The sequence below is a fragment of the Orcinus orca genome, chromosome 4, assembly GCF_937001465.1.
Source record: "Orcinus orca chromosome 4, mOrcOrc1.1, whole genome shotgun sequence".
NCBI lineage: Eukaryota > Metazoa > Chordata > Mammalia > Artiodactyla > Delphinidae > Orcinus > Orcinus orca.
This window is the reverse complement of record NC_064562.1, coordinates 38,959,313-38,982,925: the sequence shown is the minus strand read 5'-3', so window position 1 is coordinate 38,982,925 and position 23,613 is coordinate 38,959,313. Positions and strand designations below refer to the sequence as shown.

The 23,613-nt window shown below is 37.2% G+C and overlaps 1 protein-coding gene across 14 annotated transcripts in view; it reads right to left on the bottom strand.

Annotated features, from left to right (window-relative positions):
* Positions 1 to 7,159: 7,159 nt before the first annotated feature.
* The window catches only part of MAPK10 (mitogen-activated protein kinase 10), a 637,325-nt gene continuing 620,871 nt past the window's right edge, over positions 7,160 to 23,613 (bottom strand). For 13 of the 14 annotated variants that reach the window (XM_049709104.1, XM_049709100.1, XM_049709102.1 and 10 more), the window contains 2 exons: positions 23,158 to 23,235; positions 7,160 to 11,105 (listed from right to left, as the gene is read on the bottom strand). In XM_049709104.1, the coding sequence (XP_049565061.1) occupies positions 10,963 to 11,105; positions 23,158 to 23,235 (221 nt within the window). In that variant the 3' untranslated portion in view covers positions 7,160 to 10,962. Of the gene's footprint in view, positions 11,111 to 23,157; positions 23,236 to 23,613 lie in introns of all 14 variants that reach the window. The other variant, XM_049709107.1, reaches the window with a different exon arrangement.

The following is a 23,613-nucleotide window of genomic DNA, read 5'->3' as shown; positions in this document are numbered from 1 at the left end:
TGGCCCCTCCAGGGCCAAGCCCAGGTGAGACCAGCCCACACAGGTAGGGGTCCCTTTCTTAAGTAGACAGTACGGGTAACAGGATATTACTGAATTGTTTGAATGATGAGTCAGATTGGACTGTCTGCTTTGAGCAAAGTTGTCTCTTAGCTCTGAGGGAAGCCCTTTAAGAACTGGTGAAAACACCATGTCCATCCCAGCCCTCTCCTCCCATCACACATGTTCCCCGCCTCCTTATGATTCATTAGAATTGACTATGTATCCCACACAAAAGTCATCCCAGGGTTGGGCCATCACACCTCACCCTCCATTATTTTTCACCAAAGTAGTTCACACTCCATGTCACTTGCCTCCCGCTGTGAGCTCATCACCACGTTGCTCAGCACATTCCCCCATTGCTTCAAACTCTTATCCCCCCTCCCCTTCCCCAAACTTTCCATTACACCTTCTACATCTAAAAGCTACCAGCAACCTCCCTTACATCTCTGAAGAATAGCTACCTACTGAAGACACAGCTCCTCAGTAGCTCTCTCAAGGACGGCTATTTTTCCTTCCTACAACCAGCGTATCATTAGGCTGAAGCAAAGGTAGGTCTTGCTTGGCTCTTTGCTGCTACTTTCAGAGCTTTGATCCTCTGTCCTCCCTCAGAATCTCCTTGGAAGCACATGTCACATGAAAGAATATTTCAGCACTTAATCAACTGTTTTTCCCCCACCCGTACTCATGTGCCATCCACCAACCTGGCCATACAGCTCCTTGACCTGCTCACTTCTGAAAAATCTTGTTCTCCCTTTGCCTGAACATCAGCCACCTGTGCGCAAGGTTGACCTCACACTGTGTCGTTACCAACAACTGCACCATCACCAAAATATCCGTTCCAAGCCTCTACTCTCTGATCATCACCTCTTCTCTTTCTAGGTCATTGCCTTTGGCACCATCACTCCAACAATGCTTGCCTACTCCCAGAGTATCTCTGAGCCATGGACTTCCTTAAATTTTCACGGACCATCATCCCCTCATGTCATTGCTTCCCTCCTTGACCAACTTAGCTTCTGTGGTTCCTCATCATATTTATTCTCTTGTCTCCATTCTCAAATCCCTTCATCTTCTCTTCCACCACTCCACTCATCTGAGAAGAAAAAAACAAAACAAAACAAAAAACAAAAAAAAAACAACCCAAATTTGGCTAAATCCAATTTCTGCTTCCTACTAACCTGCACCTAAGAAACTAAACATGACTGAAGAGCAGAAGACCACCAATTGACTTGTCTATCTTATAGTTATATAAATATGGCTCACATGGACCTCATCATTGTTCAGTAACTTATCTTCATACTTTCTAAGATCTATCTTATACTTCTTAAGCCTCCATGAACTCTTCCCATCCTAATTTTCAGCTGACAACCTTACTTATATAAGCTTACTTACTGATTTCCTGTGTTTACTGAGAAAAGAAATCAGAAGACTATGTTTTTATGTTTCATCATCATATCTAGCAAACAACCTACACCTGTCCTGTATACATCACTTTAGCTCCTGCTCTAATGACTGTGTTGTCTGCTCTAACCAGGCCAACTGTTCCTCTTAGAGCACCCACTCCTTTGGCCTTTTCAAGAGCATTGCTCCTTCAGATAAATACTCTTTCTCTCTTGCATTACACATTTTCTCTTAAATGTTAGTCCCACCAACATATACCCATGCTGTAATAACTTTTTAAAAATCCTCTCCTCATATCTTATGTATGACTAATTTCAATAGCATTCTTCTGCTTCACTTTTTAGAAAAACAATTCTTCAATTTTCTATACTTGTTCTTAACTTCTCACCTCCCATGTTCTCTTAAATTCACTGGAGTCATGCTTTCTTGCTCAAAATTGCAGAGAAACCACTGTAGACAAGGTCAGCCATGGCCTTCACAAAATCAAGTCCAATTGTCAATCTTCAGTCCCCATCTTACTCAGCCACTCAGTGGCATTGTCCCTGGTGCCCACTCCCTCATTTTTGAAACATCTTTATTTGGCTTCCAGGACAGCGCCAGCTCCTGGTTTTCCCTCTACCTCACTGGACATTCCTTAGAATACTCTCCTGTTCCTGATTTCTATAGGTTGGAACAAGAGATGCGTCCATCTTTAGACTCTTCTTCTTCTTCTTTATCTATACTCAGTTTCTTAATGGTCTCATATAATCTGGTTTCAATGAATACTTATAAGCTGACTACTCTCAGATTTATGTTTCAGCTCAATTTCTTCCCTTAACTCCAGCCTCGTAGATACTCCAGCTACTTCACTTGAATATCTAATCATCAACTATTTCCAACAACAAATATGATTTTCTTCCCAAATATGCTCCTAATCCATCGTTCACAGTCAACTGCACTATCATTTACCTTGTGGTTTAGATTTCTTAAAAATCCAGAGTCATTCCTTGATCTCTTTCTTTCATATCACATATCAATCCATCAGCAAATCTTGTCAACTCTGCCTTCACAATGTATCCTTAATTAGATCCTGAATCCAACCCCTTCTCAGCATCAGCACTTTCTAGTTCAAGCCCCATCATGTCTTTCTGGACTACTGTTACACCCTACAATGGACTCTTCATTTCCATTCTTATCTTTCTTCTCTTTCTTCTTAACCTCCTCTCTCTACTCAGCCAGAGGGATCCTTTCAAAAAGAAAAATTAGATTATACTATTTCCATGCTTAGATCTATCCATCATCTTCCCATGTTTAGAATAAAATCCCAAGACCTTGCTATGCTCTAACCCTGCTTACCTCTCCAATTTCATTTATTATCACACTAATCTTGTCCATTATGCTTCATCCACAAGACTCTTTGCCATTCCTTATATATACATGCAAGCTCTTACTCCAGGGCCTTTACACTTGCTTTTCCCTCAGATACTGATATGGCTCATTCCCTCACTTTATTCAGGTCTCTGCTCAAATATCACCTCTCTGAGAGGCCTGCCCTGACCACCTCCGCTAAATGGCACCCTTTTTCATGCCTTATTCTTTTATCCTGCTTTGTCTGTCTTCTTAGTGCTATCCACGACCTTACTTCTCCATTAGAATGTAGACTACATGAAGGCAGAAAGGTTGCCTGAATTGATCACAACTATGTGTGCATAGAATAGTCCTCAGAAAACTGAAGTGCTCAAGCAATATTTGTGGCATGAGTCAATGAGTGAATATTCAGAGTTCAATGCCAAATTTCTGGTTTATATATTCAGGGATGTTCTGAGTTGGAGTTTCTAATAAAAAATATTAAATGACTAAATTCTACCCTAAGTTATTTTAGGGTTCCATTCATCACTTACAGACTAAACAAATTTCAGAGATTTGGCTTCGTATGAGAGCATCACTGCAGAGAGACTCCAGTACACGTTGTGATATCATTTGCTGATCTGGAGATTTTGATGCCAGAAATATGAGCCTCAAGCTCAGCATCCAGGCTTAATAGCTCTCAGAGGAAACGTGTATCAAAATAACTTTATATAATGTAGAAAAAAAGCATCCATTCTATTTTGTTGTTGTTTTTTAGCCTCTGAAATTTTAATCTATTTTTTCCAGGATACAAATATCATAAGTTATTGACAACATCTCAAAATGTCATCATATTTCTCCCTTTATCTGGTGACTGACAATTTGTTTAAGACCTACCAAAAGATAGCAGTAAATCTTTTGATTAAAAGAGTGAGAATAGGGCTTCCCTGGTGGTGCAGTGGTTGAGAGTCCACCTGCTGTGATGCAGGGGACACGGGTTCATGCCCCGGTCTGGGAAGATCCCACATGCCACGGAGCGGCTGGGCCCATGAGCCATGGCCGCTGAGCCTGCGTGTCCGGAGCCTGTGCTCCGTAATGGGAGAGGCCATAACAGTGAGAGGCCCGCGTACCGCAAAAAACAACAACAAAAAAAGAGTGAGAGTAAAGATACATATATTTCCTCATTGAGTTAGTGCAGGCCTACTTGTATCTTTCATCTCTATGCTATTTTTTAAATAAATTGTAAAAAATGTTTTCATCTCCTATAATGTCATGGAAAATATCCAAAGTTTTCTTATGCTGATTCATTAAGTGTGCTTACATGAAATTAGACAAAATAATAATATTGAAAAAAGCAGATTTCTTGTTTCATTGCTTTAAGAGAATAATAAAAATGGAATCATTCAAGTCACACCACTAATTTGAATACATTATTATTTTAAAAGAAAGTAAACAAATGAGTTAAATGTTTTTTTGCTTTAACCACTTATTTTTAAAATGAAAGATTAAGTTACTCTGAAGTTGTGAGGATAAGGACTATACTGTATTTGTCTCCTACCTAGGACACATAAATAGATGTTCAATAAATATTTTTGGAGTGAATGAATGTACCACTTAAGAACGTACCTCAGAAATTAAACTAGAAATTTAGAGCAATCTTCTTAGAGCTTGATTTGCACCAAATCCAAGTTTGCAAAATGTTAACATTAAGGAAGAAGCAATTGCTTTTTGAAAGTCTTCCTTTCATAAAAGAAGTCCTTTAATATTACTAGTTTCCTTAGTTCATGTAAAATATTATTTGGGTTATAAAAATTGATTTTGTGTATAATTGTTCACAGACAATATTTTCACAAATGTGAATATAAAAGTGTTAATGGAAGGCAAACTATGAGTGATACACTTTTCTAGGCAGAGTGTGGAAGAGTTTTTAAGATGAATAACATTTTGCAACTGCTTTTGAGTTGCAGACAATGTGGACTGCTGGGTGAACAGAAGGATTCCAGACAAGAATTCAGGGAAGGACAGTATCAGAAGTTCAGTGACAAGGAAGTGAAGTCACTCACTCCATGGAGTAAAGCTTAAATCCTCTAAATTGCATTTCAGACATTTTACATTGGGTTTTATACTAGGATAAGCATATCTTTAAAGCAAGAAATATGTGACATAGAAAGGATGGGAAATTTCAAAGGGGCATTTGACTCTTATTTGTGTATGTGCCATCACATTTCATGTGCTCAAGAACTGTGCATTTCTACAATTTGTTTCAGTAACTAAAACAGAACACACTGATCTAAAAGAATGAGCAGATGGAATTCAGTCTGGACCTGAGGGAAATGACTTGCCATGTTCATTGGTCCCTGACATGAACTGATCTGAGACAGTGGGATTTTCAGTGTGTTTCACTAGTTGCAAATGTCTTCCAGGCATGCCTTTCAAAAAGCTGGGAGGAAAGGCACACAACAAGTAAAAAATATCATTCTGATAAATCGGTAAGGTCAAAAAATCTCTATCTTGGGTAAAACCCAGTTCAACTACTGAACAAACAGAATCCTCCTTCTAGACTGGTTGCTGCATAAGGTAGTTTTCAAGACACCTTTCTTCTTACTGCAAACTGGGTCAAACTTACCCAAATACTTGGTAACATTTTATGGTACCTGGTATGCACCAATAATTCCTTCTGACCCTTTCTCTCCATAAGCAATCTTGTGGAATTTAATTTCCCATCTTAATATTGTGGGTATTTTCAGGTACCTATATTTGGCCACTTTTAAACTTATTTTACTAAGAGAGTAAAGATCTGTGGTTTAAATTAGAATAAAATCTATGCCAGAGATAACAAAAGGCTTTGGGTTTCTATTTTTCTTATAAATAAAAGGATAAATTGTGTTAATGCAAAAGAATAGGTATGTTTATCTTCCAGATTTTTTTCTAATAGTTAACTGGTTAAACAAAATGTTTTATTTACAGAAATAGAAGGGCCATTCCTCAGCACTGTCAGACACTTCCAGCTTAATTAACATGGGTTTGGTGACCTTATCAAGACACAAAATCATATTTTAAAAAATTCACCAAGGAGTTTGAGATATTAAGGTTGGCTACCATGTAGACAAAAAAAAATCTTTTACCCTCTCTCGAGTAATAATTAAACTGATTAGAAATTCTAATAAATTAACCTAAGATATTTAACCCTGTTTTAATCACCTAATACTTCCAGAAAATTATTTTTTCCTTTCCATCAATCTTATACTTTAAAGGAAACTTACTGAATTGCAGATGTACAACCAATATCCCTAGATAGAAAAGAAGGTCATTTTTAGAAGAAACCAATCTCAAATGAAAGCACAGCCTTCTGCATGGTCACATACATATTACACACTCATTACCCACTGTGAAAAAGTAGGTCATTCCTCATTTCTTATTTATTCCCTGGCACAATCAGACCACATGATGAAATGTGAGATGCTTCAAAGTTACTGTCAGGACATGAAACCCAAGACAGTGAGCAGGACAACAGCCACTGGCAACAAGGCAAACTCCAACAAAGTCTGGATTTGGATTTGGTTTTATGTTACTGGAAGCATATTTGCTCTAGTTTTTAATAGTTCATAAGAAACAGAAATCATAATGTATCAACATAGTATCCACCTACAAAGAGTTCAAAAAAGCCAAAGTTTTCCCCTCATTCGCCCTCTTGTTCCACCAACATTTTGAAAACAAAGGAAAAAAAATTAAAAAAGAGAGAAAGAACACAGAAATGATTTAAATAATTTCAAATCCTTATTAAACATCACTGAAGTGCATTTGATCCATCAGGCTGACTTTCAGTTCTTACCACTAAGACCTTGCAGAGAAACTGGATTTACGTAGTTTTGCCTTCCAGGATTGATCTAGAACTGTAGAGGTGAGATGTGTATGAATATGGGTGTGGGTTTTAAGTCCGTTTTATGAACACGGACACAGGACAATTCTCATCATTTGTAGTAGTCTTTGGAGTCCAATCATGCAGAATAACAGGCAGGTTCAAGTCAGGTCTTGTTGCAAGATAGACATGGCAAGGTGAACAGTTTAATGCTAACTAGGGGTGGGAGATTTGTGTCCATTAGAATATACTGGCCATTGGTCCCACGTAATCAAAAGTTAGATATACAGGAGTCCATATACAGAGGCCTTCCATTTCAGCTTGCTGACCAAGGAAATGTGTCAATGTGAGCCATTTCAGACAGCGAAAAAACTGCCCAAGTGCTAAAAGAAATAAAATCTTATATTTTAATCACATGGAAAATAATTAATATAACTATTTACATTATAACTTGATTGTTGTTCTTAGAGAAAAGAGTTTCCATTCTTGGTTCAATGGTATCTGTGGAAAATGTCTGTCTTTCACAATTAAAACGCATGTGGGGTATTGTGAGTAGGGCGGGGGTGGGATTCCTCCTCAGACCCAAAGTGGGTGGGCTCAAAGATTCCTGGGGCAGCTTGATCCCTTTCTCTGAGCTATAGAAGATAACTTTTTCAGCAAAGCTGATGATCGTGTTCTGTGCAGAGCATAATGCTTTTAAGATTTAGATTGTCATATGTTAAGAGAATCAAATAGAAATAGACTTTGCAGAATTTAGATTTTGCAGTGACTAGTTAAAATTTAAAAGTCTGTTTTGCTTATTGTTTTCTTTTTTCCCCTGGCAGGTCATAAAAGGATTTATGTAATCTCACCTATTCTATTTATTCCATTTGTCAAGGCCTATTTTCGGATTTATCAGTCAGCTGATATCAGTATCCACAGGTAATAATTTTCTGATAATGATAAAAGATTGAGAAAAAAACTATCCAGCTCCTTGGCCTTCAATTAAATAGTTTACTCCAATTGGAGGGAACTGACCAGACTCTGGTCCACCTGTGGGGTACATTCCCTCAAAGCTCAGTCATCAGATTCTTGAAGATGCAAGATTATCAGTTTTTATTCCACAAGAAGAAATTTGGTTGTAAGGCCAATGTGTCTCTTTTTAACACATTGGTCCACAAAATACATATAAAAAAATCAAACTGGTAGTGGTGGTTTTGCCAAGATCTCCCAACAATCTAGTTCCTCCTGCACATAGGCATACAGCTATCCCTCCTACAAAATACTATAAAACACTTCGTTAAGGATTGCTGTGAAACTACTTGCCCTATAGGAAGTGACAGGTTAGGCCTCTCAGTGTGCCAATTTCACATTCTGAAAGGAAGCCCCCAACTACAGGCAGGACCTTCACTTTTTCCAAGAATATAGACCAGGTGACTTGACACTTCCCTGCCTGAAAAGCAAGAGAGTCCTTTGGAAGTAATAGGTGACTATACAGGAAACATTTGGTTTTTTTTAAGAAAAGAAGACTCAGTGCAGAACATAGTATATTCTCTGAATTTGGTAATAACATAATCACCTCCTGAAGATACTATAATAAAATGGACCCAAGATTGTGAAGGACCAGCGGGCTTTTGAAATGATTATTCTCTGTGTTGGCCCATCACCTGTCTTGCTTTGACAACCTAGGAAAATTAATTCTATAAGCAGTCAAGAAGCTAACCCTTAGCTCAATTTGTACATGATATTTCACTATGAAAGATTTGTTTCATTTTTTCTTGCCCATAGGGAGTTCTGGCTAAAGGGAATCAGCCCCCAAGAGCCATACAACAGGAGAGATCAGACTAGTAGAGTTTAGGGAAGGTGGCAATAGCAGGGGAGGGGCATTGGCTAGTTCTTGCCTGGTTTCATCTGATTGAAAAAAAAAATCACTTCCACAGACATGAGAGAGTCTAACTGTCAAGCAGTTCTAAGATGCTGGCTGGAGATTTTCTTCTGTTTTCTGATGTCATTTTGTGGCTGATGAAATTTCCCTTGTGACTCTCTTTCAACAGCTGCCTGCTCTCTGCACTCAATCCTGTGTGGTTAAAGAGCCGGGAGTGGAAAGGCCACAGGTATAGCAAGAGAAGAGCATGGAGAAAGAAGATAAGCAAAGAAAAGGGAATACAGAGAAGAGAAGCTTTAAAAAGGGGGGAGGGGGTTGGGGGAGTGTGACAGAAAGAAAAGTGAGAAAGCTCATGTGATTGGGGAAGCATTTTTAAAATCAGGTTGTCTGCAATATTAACCAAAAACTCTGGCAGCAAGACAGAGAAACTGGGCCCCTGCTATTCCAGGAGACAAGCGGCACAGTCTAACGTTTTTTCTCTCCATTTGAAACAAATGACCTCTTGTCATGAATCCTACTGTGTGAAGCAATACCATAAATGGCAGCATTGCTCCCATAGCGATGGTCAGGGTTGACTCTATTGCTTGAAAAGAGACACAGCTTTCCTACTGTTGTGTTTAAGGCAGTTTTCAGAGCACTGGCATTCTTGTCTGCTCTGTTTTCAAAGGGATTCCATTTGCCAGTCATCTCACACATATCAACCACCCATCCCATGCGTTTCACTTCTTCTTCAGGTGAAATACCACCGCACTGGTGAGCACCACAATGGTCAGAGTGCAAAGAGCTGTGATGAATACTTCACCAAAGTGAATAAGAAGAGAAGCCTCGACCTGGTCCCTATTATTGCTGAGAAGTCACCCTGGTATCGCCTTGTATAGAACCAGGATGTTTCACAGTGCCTCCTTAAGTGCCCAGGAAAGCACTTTCATTTAATTTGAGCTAAATTCAGGAGATTTTGCTAAACATTGACATAAATGCTTCATGGCTTTTAAGACACTCTATTGCTAAAGCTACTTAGCAGCAGTAACTTATGGGCAGAGTTATTGCTGTCATGTCACCTGCGGTACAAAACTCAGATGATCAGCCCTTCTTGGATTGTTGAAATGTATGAAATAAACAAATAAACATGAAACATCAGCCATATTAAGGAGTCGCGGAAACCCCTGAGGAATGTCTGTGGAAATGTTTTCAAAGGCTAACCTGAGGATCACCCTGGGCTTTGGGTATTTTTTAAGTAATTTCTTTTTTTAATTCTAGAAGAGGGCAGTAATATTTCTTCTCTAAATAAGACCTTGGCAAGGTATAAACCTGGAAAGTAGCACACTCATGGAAAACACAACCTACAATCTGAAAATAGCCTATGTAGGCTCATTTTCTGTTAGGAATACCGTACGGAAGCAATTCCACTCTGTTTCAGGGAAGGGTTCTTACCATCAGATATGTACACACTAACCCTGCCTCTTCACCTGACAGTTGTGACACATAATTTGTAAACAGCAAATGGGGTCTCCTTTCTAAAATATGAATGTCGGTGTCTCCTAGTATCTGGCTAATAATCTCTTTCAGGCCTTCCTCCGCACTGCCCCACCACTCTCTATCAGAGAAAAGACCCTCAGCCTTTATTCCTGCCTTCCTTCTAAAGGTCAAAACACATTTAGCACCTGGAAACTGTTACCCCCTCCCACCCCACACTGTACATAAGCATCACATATGTTCTTTCTAGAAATTGGTATACAGGTGCCATTTAATCAGTTCAAATTTGGAAGCTACATCTTCAAGGGTCCAAGAGAGCTCACTCCCCCCATGTTCCCCCCTTTACATGTTTTCTTGTAAGACATACAGCTTAATCAATTAACAAACTAAATAGCTTATATACTGGCAATATATTACAGATGGGTTTATGTCAGAGTAATAGATCACATGAAATGGACCATGTGGTACCCCAGTGCATGATGTCTTGGTAGAGCCCTGAGGACACGGACAGTAGCATCTCTAAGTAAGTATGCTGTATGAATACAGACACATGCGGATCTGTATCTACATCCATCTGACTAGGCCAAAAGGAGCAGGTAGATGCAAGATAGAGACACACACATGCTGGATGGGACCACTGCACACCTTGTCATGCCATTTGAAAGGGCAGTTATAGGTCGCTGGTTCTGCAGCCATTAAAATTACACTTTATGGAAAAGGCTTCTCTAATTGTGTTTGATTTGCTTTCTGTAGTAAGCATCGTTAGAAGAAGACCAAAGCAAGAGCAACTAGAAGTTAAATATACATTTGGCTTAGCTGCAATACAGAACTCTGGAGAAGAAGCAGGCTGAAAGATTTGTTTCAATTTTAGGCTTGGATTCTCTCCCTTGCTGTTTTCTTGTCGTTGCATGTCTGTGTTTGTGTGTGTGCGTGAGTGTCTGTGTGTGTGTGTTCCATCACATCATCTCCTGAAGAACGCTGGGTTTCGCAGGCAGGCGGCTAGTCACCTGCAACAACCCAGGGGTCCTGCCGAGGCTTCCAGGCTGCTGTCAGTGTCAGATGCCAGGGTCTGGTCGGTGGACATGGAGGAGATATCGTTGACAGACGAGGATGGAGGGAGACTCTCACTGGTGTTCACTGCTGCACCTGTGCTAAGAAAATGAAGACCAACATGACTAAACCTGGAACTGGACTCAGCTGAATGTCACTCAGGTTGCAGGCACGGGCACATACGATGGGGATGTCTGGTCCATCACTCATTCAACAAACTTTCATAGAACAACGAATACAGAGCACTGTATTAGGTGGTGAAAATCAAGATAACAACACAGCATCCCTGGTCACAAGTTATTCACAGGCTAATGCAGTAATTGTCAAATTTCACTCTACCTTAGAGATCACCTGTAATGCTCTTAAAGGAAAACAAAAAAATAAACAATAAAACACCACTAAAAACCCCAATCACCCCTTGTAACTCCAATATTGTAATACAGTTGGCCTTGGGTGAAGTCAAGGCATTTGCATGTTTTAAAAGCTCCCCAGAGACTGTGGTGTCAAGGGCTGAAGACCACTGTTCTATGGAGAAGGCAAATGAGCAAAACCCTTTAATGTAATCATCTGAGCCTGGATGCTTTCAAATTCAGTGAGCTAAAACAAACACACATAAGATGCCTACCCCAGAAATATGGGCTGAGGGGAAGCCCAGAAATCAGAATTACTTGGAGGCTACAGCTCTAGAGAAATGAATGTATATTAAGTAAATATTATTACATAGTCATTAATTTGACATCAAACTTAAAAGTCCATATGGAAAAGCCAACTAGGACTGTGGATGAAAGTTACCATAGACCAAAAAAAGAATAGAAGCCGGAGCACACCTCTTGATTGTGTGTTTACTTTCCAGCAGGCTTGCTTACCTGGGAATCTCCAAATAAGAACTTTGAATTACTAACTTAGATTAATTTGCAAAATTTTAAAAATTTATCTGCTATGTGGGAATATAAAGACTTTGAAACTCTGAGAAGAAACTTGCTCATGGTAATCACCCAGTAAATACTTGCTGAGCTACAACAGCTTTGAGAACCACAAAGGAAAGATGAGCCAGTGGCATTGTAAAATCGGATTAAACCAGAGCACCCTGGAAAGAGTCCAATTACTTTTTCTCTTTATAGATTCTTTATACTCAAGCAATATGGGTGGTAAAATGTATGTTTTGTGAAATAGTTCGCTATTAAAAATATCTAAAGTATAAGCATCTAAAATAAGAGATGAGGAATTCTCACTACATTGTATTTTATTTGAGCAAATATAGTGTGTAAGATTTATTTGGTGAAAATCATAAATCCCAAATAAGATAGTGTTATCAGATAGATCTAATAATTCAGAAAAAAAATCTAATGAAGTGGAGAGGTTAACACAATCTCTTTGTTCCTGCTGTAGACATTTGTTGCCTGCGGAAAAAATGTGATTAAAATGTGACATTTGGACTTCCCTGGTGGCGCAGTGGTTAAGAATCCGCCTGCCAATGCAGGGGACGCGGGTTCGAGCCCTGATCGAGGAAGATTCCACATGCACAGAGCAACTGAGCTCGTGCACCACAACTACTCAGCCTTCACTCCAGAGCCCATGAGCCACAACTACTGAGCCCGCATGCCACGACTACTGAAGCCCATGCGCCTAGAGCCCATGCTCCGCAACAAGAGAAGGCACCGCAATGAGAAGCCCGCACACCGCAACGAAGAGTAGGCCCTGCTCACCGCAACTAGAGAAAGCCCGTGTACAGCAACAGAGACCCAATGCAGCAATAAGTAAGTAAGTAAATAAATAAATAACAAATATTTTTTAAAAAATGTGACAGTATCTGGAGAGGACACACACACATAAACTAAAACAGATTATATGTACCCTATATGCTTTTTAAATTTTTGTTTGTTGATTATAAATATATTTATGTAAATTATGAGAAATATAAAAAATACAGGAAAAAAGGTAACAATATGCACTCATCCTCAAATTAATGATAAGAACGGTTAAACTTCTGTTATATTTCTTTCTAGTCTTTTTGCTAGGAAGTTTCTTTAACTGTAATCATTTAATGTATATCCATTTGTATCCTGTATTTTCATACACAAAAGGCTTATGCATTTTTCATGTTCTTAAAAGTATCTGTACTTCCTAATCTTAAACTCTTAAAAGTATCTGTACTCTTAAAAGTATCTGTACTTCCTAATCTTAAGTATCTCTAGATTTTTAAATCTGTCTTGTTAACATCTTCCTGTAAATAATTTTACTCTCATTATCAGAAAAAATATATAATGTGAAGTTATCTGGTTTCAATTTATTCCAACTTTACTTAATTATATCCTTTACAGATATGGTGCAGAGCTAGTTCATTTCCTCTCATGACATATGCTAGTAGATTTCCTATATCAGCAGACAACCCTTGATTACATAGCCCAAATACCCAGCTCTGCTTTTCTCCTTGATTCTAGATTAAATTATACCAACATCCTCATGTTCTTTCATCAGCTTTGGCCTGTAATAATTGAGCATCACTGTGATAGGCTTCTCAGAATCATATTCAATTTTTCCACATCATTATTAAAGGGTAGCGATTAAAACTAGATATAGGATTCTAATAAAGACTTGATCAATTGTGGGCCAACAGAGTGAGATTACTGTCCATTTATCTCCTAGATGATATATCCCTATACTACAGATGGCTTTCAAATCACAGTACTAGAGTTTAGATTTAGTTTTGACTTGAAATATAAAATATTGCCCATGTAAATTTTTTTAACAGTTTCATTGAGACAAAATTCACAAATCTAATTTGTACAATTCAATGTTGTTTTAGGATAGTCACAAAGTTGTGCAACCATCACAAGAATCAATTTGTAGTGTTTTCATCACCCCAAAAGGAAACCTTATACTCTGTTTCTTACCAACCCGAGGCAATGACTAACTTACTTTCTGTCTCTATAAAATTGTCTATTCTGGACATATCAGTTAAATGGAATCATACAATATGTGACCTTTTGTGACTGGTTTCTTTCACACAGCATAATATTTTCAAGGTTCATTTAAATCACTACTTCATTCTTTTTATGGCTGAATAACATTCTACTGTATGAATACATCACTTTTATTTAACTATTTATTAGTCACTGGTCATTTGATGGACATTTAGGTTGTTTCTACTTTTTGGCTATTATGAATAATGTTGTTATGAGCATTAATGTACAAGGTTTTATTTCTCTTGGGTAAATACTTAAGAGGAGAATTGCTGGGTCATAGAATAGCTCTATGTTTAATATTTGAGGAACAGCCAAACTGTTTTTCAAAGTGGCTTCATCAGTTTACATTCCTACCAGCAGTGTATGAGGGCTCCAATTTTCCCCTATCCTCTCCAACACTTATTATCTATCTTTTTTGATGATAGCCATCCTAAGGTATGTGAAATGGTATCTCATTGTGATTTATTTGCATTTTCCTGATGGCTAATTATGTTGAACATCTTTTCATGTGCTTGTTAAACATTTGTATATCTTCTTTGGAGAAATGTCTGTTCAGATACTTTGGCCATTTTTTAAATTGTGTTATGTTCTTTTTATTAGTAGATTGTAAGAGTTCTTTATATATTATGGATACAAGTCCCTTATCACGTAAGATTTGCTGATGTTTTCCTCCTATTCTATGGATTGTCTTTTCACTTTCTTTTTTTTTTTTTTTCGGTACGCGGGCCTCTCACTGTTGTGGCCTCTCCCATTGCGGAGCACAGGCTCCAGATGCGCAGGCTCAGCGGCCATGGCTCAAGAGCCCAGCCGCTCCATGGCATGTGGGATCTTCCTGGACCGGGGCACGAACCCGTGTCCCCTGCATCAGCAGGTGGACTCTCAACCACTGTGCCACTAGGGAAGCCCTTTTTTCACTTTCTTGATGGTGTCTTTTGAAGCACACTTTTTAAATATTAAGTTGGATTTAACTATGTTTTTTGTCATTTGTGCTTTTAGTGTCATATCTAAGAAACCATTTCCTAACCAAAGATCATGAAGATTTACTCCTATGTTTTATAATTTTACCCCTTACATTTAAGTCTATGATCCATTTTGTGTTTCATTTTTGCATATGATGAGGTTGAGATTCACCTTCATTCTTTTGCATGTGGAGATCTAGTTATCCCAGCTCCAATTACTGAAAAGACTATTCTTTGCCCATGGAATTGTCTTGAAATCCTTGTTAAAAATCAATTGACCATAAATATAAGGCTTTATTTCTGCACTCTGAATTTCATTTCAATGATCTGTATGTGTATATTCATGCAAATACCACACTGTCTTGACTATTACAGGTTTATGATAAGTTTTGAAATAAGGAAGTGTGAATCCTCCAACTGTGTTCTTTTTCAAGATTGTTTTAGCTATTCTGTGTCCCTTGGCTTAATGCAAACCAAAAAGTATTTTAAAGTATCTCAACAAAATAGACCTGGTATCCTTTTGAGATAAGCTTTTTCTCCTTTCCTGGTTGAAATTGATTATGTGGACATGTTCCAATCGTCACAGTGAAAGCTGAGTACTGATTCAAGCAGGGTGAGATAAGACTCAGCTGAGATTAGGCTCCCTTATAAGATTGATGTTTACAAATAAACACAAACCCACAACAATGGCAGCTAGAGAAATTATACAAAAAATATTGAGGAAATTTCCCCAGTAAAAAACAAATTTTTACCTATAAATAATTCTGAATGAAGGCAACAAAAGTCAGGGCAGCTTTTAATAAATTCTTCATATACAGAGGATCACATTCCTACTGCACCTATTTTATAATCAGCATATTTTCAATGTACTTACCATTCTAAATGTTATGCCATATGGGTTAGCCCATTATATATAGTTTTGTCACATGATTACTTCATGTTTATGTTTCCCTTGCTTCTTTTGATTTCTTTCATTATATTTCTTAATTTCTTCTATCTTCCTCTATCCCAACTCTTGAGCACAGAATAAGTACTCAGTTTAACAAAACGCTGAGTATCTTTTGTGTGTACTCTTCTAGAGAGGTTCTGTGAGGGAAAGCAAATTTCTCCCTGCTATGAAATGGATGAAACTGCTGACCTAGTTTTGGCTAAGGGAAATCACTTTGTTGTAGTTGTCTTTCTTCTCCTTTTGTTCATCAGCTGGCTTTCTGTAATTTCTATCTTCTATGTTGGAATGGTTCTGCCATCTATTTTATCAAAGTTGAATGCAAATTATAGTTGGTATTCAGTTACTCAAAGTTCAGAATCTTTATCAGCTGTATTTCTAGGGTTCCGTAGATTATTGTTCCTGATTTCTTATAGCACAAATGTATTAAAAGAGGTTCTCAACCTCTCTTCTAATGCTTCCTCTATAAAATCTCCATTTCATTCCCATGAGAAGGGTTGTATGAGAAGAGTTCCTCTTTATACAGTGCTATGATGGGAGAATCATGTGTATTATCTAGTGGTGTGCTGGAGTAGCTTTTAGTGGCTTTTGAGAGTCAGTTATTAGCATTTCTTTCCAACTCTGCCCTCACTGATGTCACATCAGTAGCTTGAAGTTGATCACAGTGAGAATATTTACAGCATAGAAATTAGTAAATGCTATAATCAGTCATTTATTTAAAAGAGATGGTTGTTAAAATTTGTCCCCCACTATAATATAAAAAAACTTTTACTTTTGTATTACTTTTTCTATTGCACCATAATATATGCCTCTTGACTGTAGGCACCTCTGGCTTTACAGGATGATCCTCTCAAGTCTGTTTTTTGTGTAGGCAATAAATGAACATTTAAACCATAAAACCAAACACAAATAATAGAAGGGTCCAGGCATAGATTTTGGTTTCAAGTTATTAGTTTACTGCCAAACAGTTTGTGACAATCTTTTAAATAGAACTGAACTGAATTGAACTTGATTATAATGTCCACTTGCCCAGGATATACTAGCAGTGTGATAAATATCCCTTCTTCCTATATTGTTTTCAGAGAAATCAGTAAAGATACACATTTTTTAAAATGTTTTATCATCAGTAAAGCATTACAAATTTTTGTCAATAAAAATGTCATTAAAATTAACTGAAAATACTAACAGAGTTGCAAACAAAAAATACTAGCTACTTTCAACTTTACCCGGAAAAAATTAGGTTTTATGGAAAGAAGTAACTTACAATAACAAAAATTTATCAGCTAGAAGTTATCTAGCCAAAGGTATTCATTATTTCAGGGGAAAAGGTTGTGCTGCTTTTTAAAGGAAATTATTTTCCTGACCTATCCAAACATTAAAAAAAAGTAGACATAAAGAATTAGAAGAACTACTATAATTTTTAAAAAATCACTGAGTATATTCCTTCTCTGTCTTTGTGATCTTCAGCTTCAATTTGTTTGGGGCTGAGGTTTTTAAGTAAAAAAATTATTGGACTAGATCTGTGACTAATTGGGAGGGACACACTCCCATGGGGTGCAGAATATGGAGGGGGAAGGGCTATATGTTAAAATCACCTGAAGAGCTTTATCTTCCATGTAGAGTTTCTAAAAAATCTCTACCCATCCTGATGTTAAGCATCCCTATCTTGCTGAGTCATTGTTACTTGTGGGAGGTTTCCTTCTCAGGCACAATGAGGCGGTGAACAGACTGAGAGCTAGATGACTTCCTAGTCTGTTCTAGCTCTACCGTTCTATAACAAATACTTTTAGATGAAAATTTATTTATATTCACGGACTGCTATTCCCTCAGCAATCTTTGCAAATCAATTCAGAAAGCAAGCAGCCATACTATTGAAAATAAATCACTATTCAAGTGAAATCAGATAGCAGAAGGGAGTACAATTATTTACTTAGAAATGTATCTGAGGTTTAGATTTATTACTTATTGATATACAAGTCCATCAATAAATTTCAAACCTGTGTATTATTAGGCAAATGTACATTTAACTTCCTATTTACATTTTAAAAAGCATCACTAAAACATGAGTTTGGATATTAGAACAATTTTGTCACTGAGAAACCGCATTAACTTATTCCCTTGCTGCAGGGCTCCCAGCATTGTTGTGACTGAATATTAAGGGAGTCTATGTTGTAATATTACTTCATCCTAGCTATTTACAAAATAAAATGTGATATGCAACATTAATGAGAAAAGGTGAATATAATGAAGAATGCAAAAAAAGCTGACTTTTCAAAAGTTTTCTTGGTAATTGCTTTTTCTTTCCAGCATAGATTACTGCATATATATATATATATATGTGTATATATATATATATATATATATACACACACATATATATATATATATATATACACACATATATATATATATATATATGCACACACACACATACACACACACACACACACAGTAGTGTTCTAATAAAAATTTAACAATTGGCTCTCCGGGGGGAGGAATGCCTTGATTTGTAGAGTCAGCCAATTTCTATGTCTTAAATCTTACATGGTAGATTTCAAGCTACAATATGAGGTCAAAAAACTCATAGTTGGATGTATACAAGTGGCTCTCATGAGCTGCAAGAGTCAACTCCAGCACATGGCTATTCTATGTCTCCACATGATGCACACAAATACATCAGACACAAATATGTCATATAATATATATTATACATATGATTTCTCAAAATTAAGCCAGGAATATTTTCCTTTAAAATCATGTTGTGAAAGACTGAATCCATAATCATTTTAACTATAAATTGTTTAAGCCAGTCAACTATAGTTTAGAGCATGCGTAGAAGGTAGATAATTTAGTATTGTTACAGGTAGTTGGAATGGTTAAAAAATAGTTTGGTCTTTTCACATACACATAGAGCCTACATGGCATATTTTATAATTAATCATTAACATATTAAACTAAACAGGCATGCAAAAGAAATTGAGGAATATGCATTTCTAAAAATGAATAAATCAAACAACCACCTGAAAGCAGCAAACCTTTATATCTGAAGCATGAGCAAATGCCAAAAGCAACAATTTATGTACTGATACTTGGTTAATTTATCTTCATGGTGGCTAATAGGGTGAATAAATATTTATTGGCATAAGAACATACTGAATCGCATACTATATTAAAGTTATAATCCTGTCCTGAATTCTGTCTTTGGAATAGCACCAAGAAACATGCTGAGGGAGGACCTGAGCAGCAATTTTCAAATATTTATCAAGCTACTATTATATGCAAGGCACAACACTCAGGCACTGCATGATACACAAAGGTGAATACATACCATCTTTCTTCTCAGTGAATTTCAATCAATAAGGGTAATAAGACTATGTTTAAAATACAGGTACTAGTAGGACCCATATGAAGAAAAGATTCTATTCTTTGGGAAGATATGAAAAGTATTTTGGAACAGATATAAAAAATATTTTGGAAGAAGGTGATATTCAATAAGAGAATACTTATGAATGGGCAGCATTCCAAAAGGTGGGGATCCAGTCAAGTAAGACAATGGCAATACAGGACCCTAGAATTGGTGTAGTATGAAAGGTAGAAAAACGTGGATTACAGAGGGCTATCCATGTCAGGGAGAGGTTACTAGGCTTAAATTATAAGTGATGCAAAGCCATTGGAGGCATTGATCAGTGGAATTATTGCTCAAACCTATAGTTTTGAAATATCAACTTAGGTAGAGACTGAAGTCTGGAAAATTATTTCAGGAAAACTTCAATCATAACGCTGTTAAAGGAAAGGCATGGTAATTAGATGTAAGACATCCAGCAAACAAAATTTTTAGGATGTAGAAAATGACTCAGTCATAAGGTGAGTATGGAGTAAAAGATCAATCAGGGGTTTCAGGCTGGGAGGCTAAGAAAATAGAGCTGCCATTAATAGAAATGGGAAAATTGAGAAAAAATTTACTGCTGAGTGGGTGAGTCTAAATAGAGAGGATGTGTTTGATTTTAAACAAATTGAATCTGAATTGGCAGCAATCTCATGCATTCTGGCCAATATTTTAATTTCTCTATGACTAGTTATATTCATCATTAAATATTGTAGTGGAATTCGTTTATTTTCCAGTCATTCCAGAAATAACAAACTGCTCTGTAAACTAGTCTTCGGCTTTATTCACCTTAAATGTATTTCTTGCAAACTTAAAAAGGATTTACTCGGTCAGGACTCAGGTTCATCTATTCAGAGCATGTAGAAATTATTTATGTCAATAGCCTTAGACACTGTTCAGGAAAATTATCCAACACTTGGGATTAGTGCAAAAAATGAGCATGTAACTTTTTAATATCATACTTGAGCTTTTTTTTTTTTTTTTTTTTTTTGCAGTACGCGGGCCTCTCACTGTTGTGGCCTCTCCCGCCGCGGAGCACAGGCTCTGGATGCGCAGGCCCGGCGGCCATGGCTCACGGGCCCAGCCGCTCCGCGGCATGTGGGATCTTCCCTGACCGGGGCACGAACCCACGTCCCCTGCATCGGCAGGCGGACTCTCAACCACTGCGCCACCAGGGAAGCCCAATACTTGAGCAATTTTTAACAAGCCCTCCTAAGGGTCATCTGACTGTTTTGTGGAACATAACTTTTTGGACTTAATATTCTCAATTGATTAGGGTCCAGACATTTTACAACACTGTAAACTCGTAGAAAGCTGATAAAGTGAAACTGTTTTTTTTTTTTTTTTTCCTGCCTGGTAGAAAACATAACCACAAAGATAGGTCTGGTTGCCCTGTAGGACATTTACAAGTTTTGATTTAATTTAGTAATCTTATTTCAGTGTTCTTTTTTCCACAGACTATGTAAATCCTAATTTCTCATATCTTCATGGAACTGCTATTCTGTCATTTCCCTCATTAAGAAACTTCTTCATGAAATCACTTTATTTTTGCATAAGAATTATGGTTTTAATGATTAAAGAATTAGGCCTTAATAACATACAAACTTTGTTCCTTTACCAAATACTTAAACCTTTCTTCCTATGGCAGATCATTCATTAATTAATGATTAATTGATCTCACTTGTACCATTTCTAATCCCATTTTTCCCACTCTGAGCTGTACAGTTTACATAAAATGAATCATGGGAATAAGAAGACTTTTGTAGAAGTGTTGTGAAAGTATTGAAAAGAGAATTATGAATTTTTATGTCATCACAGATTAGTTGCTGTGGAGACCTGGTTGGGGCCAAGGGGAAAGTGAAGGAGGAGATAAGCAGAAGATAGGGCGTTCTGGAGTGGGTGGCATGATTCTGAGCTCTTTGTAAAAAGGAAAAAAAATGAATTCATGATAATTTCAAATAAAGATGACACTCTGCTAAACTTGTCCAGTCCTAGCCTGAGATGCTAGGTCACCCTTCACTGGATCCTGTATTTTGTCTTCTTAATGATTATAAGAAAATATGTTCTGGCCATTATGGGAATTCTTAAGGTAAGGAGTCTTTCTGCCTTAGCAGGTGGTATCTTGAGGCTGTAGGATTCAGTCTTTGAGTTCTTTAATCAGCAGCAGATGGAACATGCAGGTAAGTTAGAAGCAGCTTCTACAGACCTGTATTGATATGGATGCTAGGCTGAATAAATAGGGTGGGTAGACTACCAACCCCAATGATTCCCTTAACCCTCTTTGAGGAAAGGGAAGACTTGAGATAGAATTGGACATTGCCTCAAATCTAGAGGTGAGAAACGCAGGTCATACAAGAATTGCATCTGTTTGGGCATCAGCGTGGCTGTGGGTACAAACTAAAGAGCAGTTATCAGTGTGAAGAATTGATTAATTCATTCTACCTGTTTCCCGAAGCAAGTTAAAGTGCATGGTAACCTCCATACCACTATGGAGAAGACTATGGAAGTTCCCTAAAAAACTAAATATGGAACTACCATATGACCCAGCAATCCCACTCCTGGGCATAGACCCTGAGAAAACCATAATTCAAAAAGGCACATGCACCCCAATGTTCATTGCAGCACTATTCACAATAGCCAGGACAGGGAAGCAAGCTAAATGCCCACTGACAGATGAATGGATAACAAAGATGTAGTACATATATACAATGGAATATTACTCAGCCATAAAAAGTAACAAAATAATGCCATCTGCAGCAACATGAACCTAGAGATTGTTATACTGAGTGAAGTAAGTCAGGCAGAGAAAGACAAATATCACATGATATCACTTATATGTGGAATCTAAAAAAAATGGTGCAAATGAACTTATTTACAAAACAGAAATAGAGTCACAAATGTAGAAAACAAACTTATGGTTAACCAGGAGGGAAAGGGAGGGGAGGGATAAATTGGGAGATTGGGATTGATATATACACACACTACTATACATAAAATGGATAACTAACAAGGACCTACTGTATAGCACAGGGAACTCTACTTAAACCTCTATAATAACCAATATGGGAAAAGAATCTAAAAAAGGGTGGATATATGTATATGTATAACTGATTCACTTTGCTATACACCTGAAACTAACACAACATTGTAAAGTGCATGGGAAAAAATTATACATCAAAGGTAGGACACCAGGTCGACTTTCCTCTAAACTAATAATCTGCAGCCTACATTTTTGCCAGCATGATCTAAGTGTTTAAATCTAAAGATATTCTCTTTCTATTCAAAGTGTAAGTCTTAGGAAAAATATACTAGCATTAATAAGTATAAGTAAATTACCTCAAATAATTCTAAAGCACATTAGTAAGATCAGTAAAATATGTATATGTACAAATGTGTGTTAGATTCTGTAGATTGCAAACTGAAATATTTTCTATGCTGACTTTAATTGGATCTCATCTTGGTTAAGGCTTCAACTATGGTTACATCAACCTTGCTAAGAGTGCAAACATTAGAGTGAATGAAGGAAAAGGTTTTGGCTGGAGGGATTCCTGAACTCTACATTGACTCGGTGGTCAAGAGGGCATTATGGTTCTGAATTTTGATGAGGCACAGTTACCCTTTAACCAGCCCATGTTAACATTTCTTTAAGATTCCTTATTATCTTAAAATAAGTTCTGAAAGAACTCTTGTGCTAGGTCATTATAATCAGAATAATCAGAATGAATGCCACACTAAATATCAAAAGAATAAAACTAAAATCATTTGAGGGAAAAACAGTCATGTGATATTAGTTCATGTGCTCTATTGGCAATGTTATTGACCGCAATCTCTCCTTAAGGCCAAGAAAAATACACGAGTATTGGTTTATTGGTTATTCACTGAGAGTGAGTACCTGAAGGAGAAGGCTGTCCTTTCACAACACCATTCTTAGTCTTTTCTTCTGAATTCATGACTTCCTTGTAAATAAGTTCTGTAAGAAACAGTTATCAGTGTTATAAAAGTCAATTTTCTCCTTAACCCAAAGAGGAGATTCATTAGTTACTGACAAGTAATAACATATTGGTGGGGCTGAGTAAATTACAAACCAAGTGGAATTTCTTTACTCTTCTATTTCTACATTTTCTTGAAATAACACAGAGCCTGGCAAAAGTAGGTGCTCAATAAAGCGTTTGACCAAGAAAATGTATGAAGAGTACACGTTACTTGTTTTCTGAATTCTTTGGGAGATTTCTGATGCATTCTAATTTTATCTCTTATGGATTTTAATGGCTCAGTTTTGAACCTCCATTTTTCTTTTATGTTCACTTCCTAAGAGATACACATATTCTTCTTGTGGCTTTATATTGTT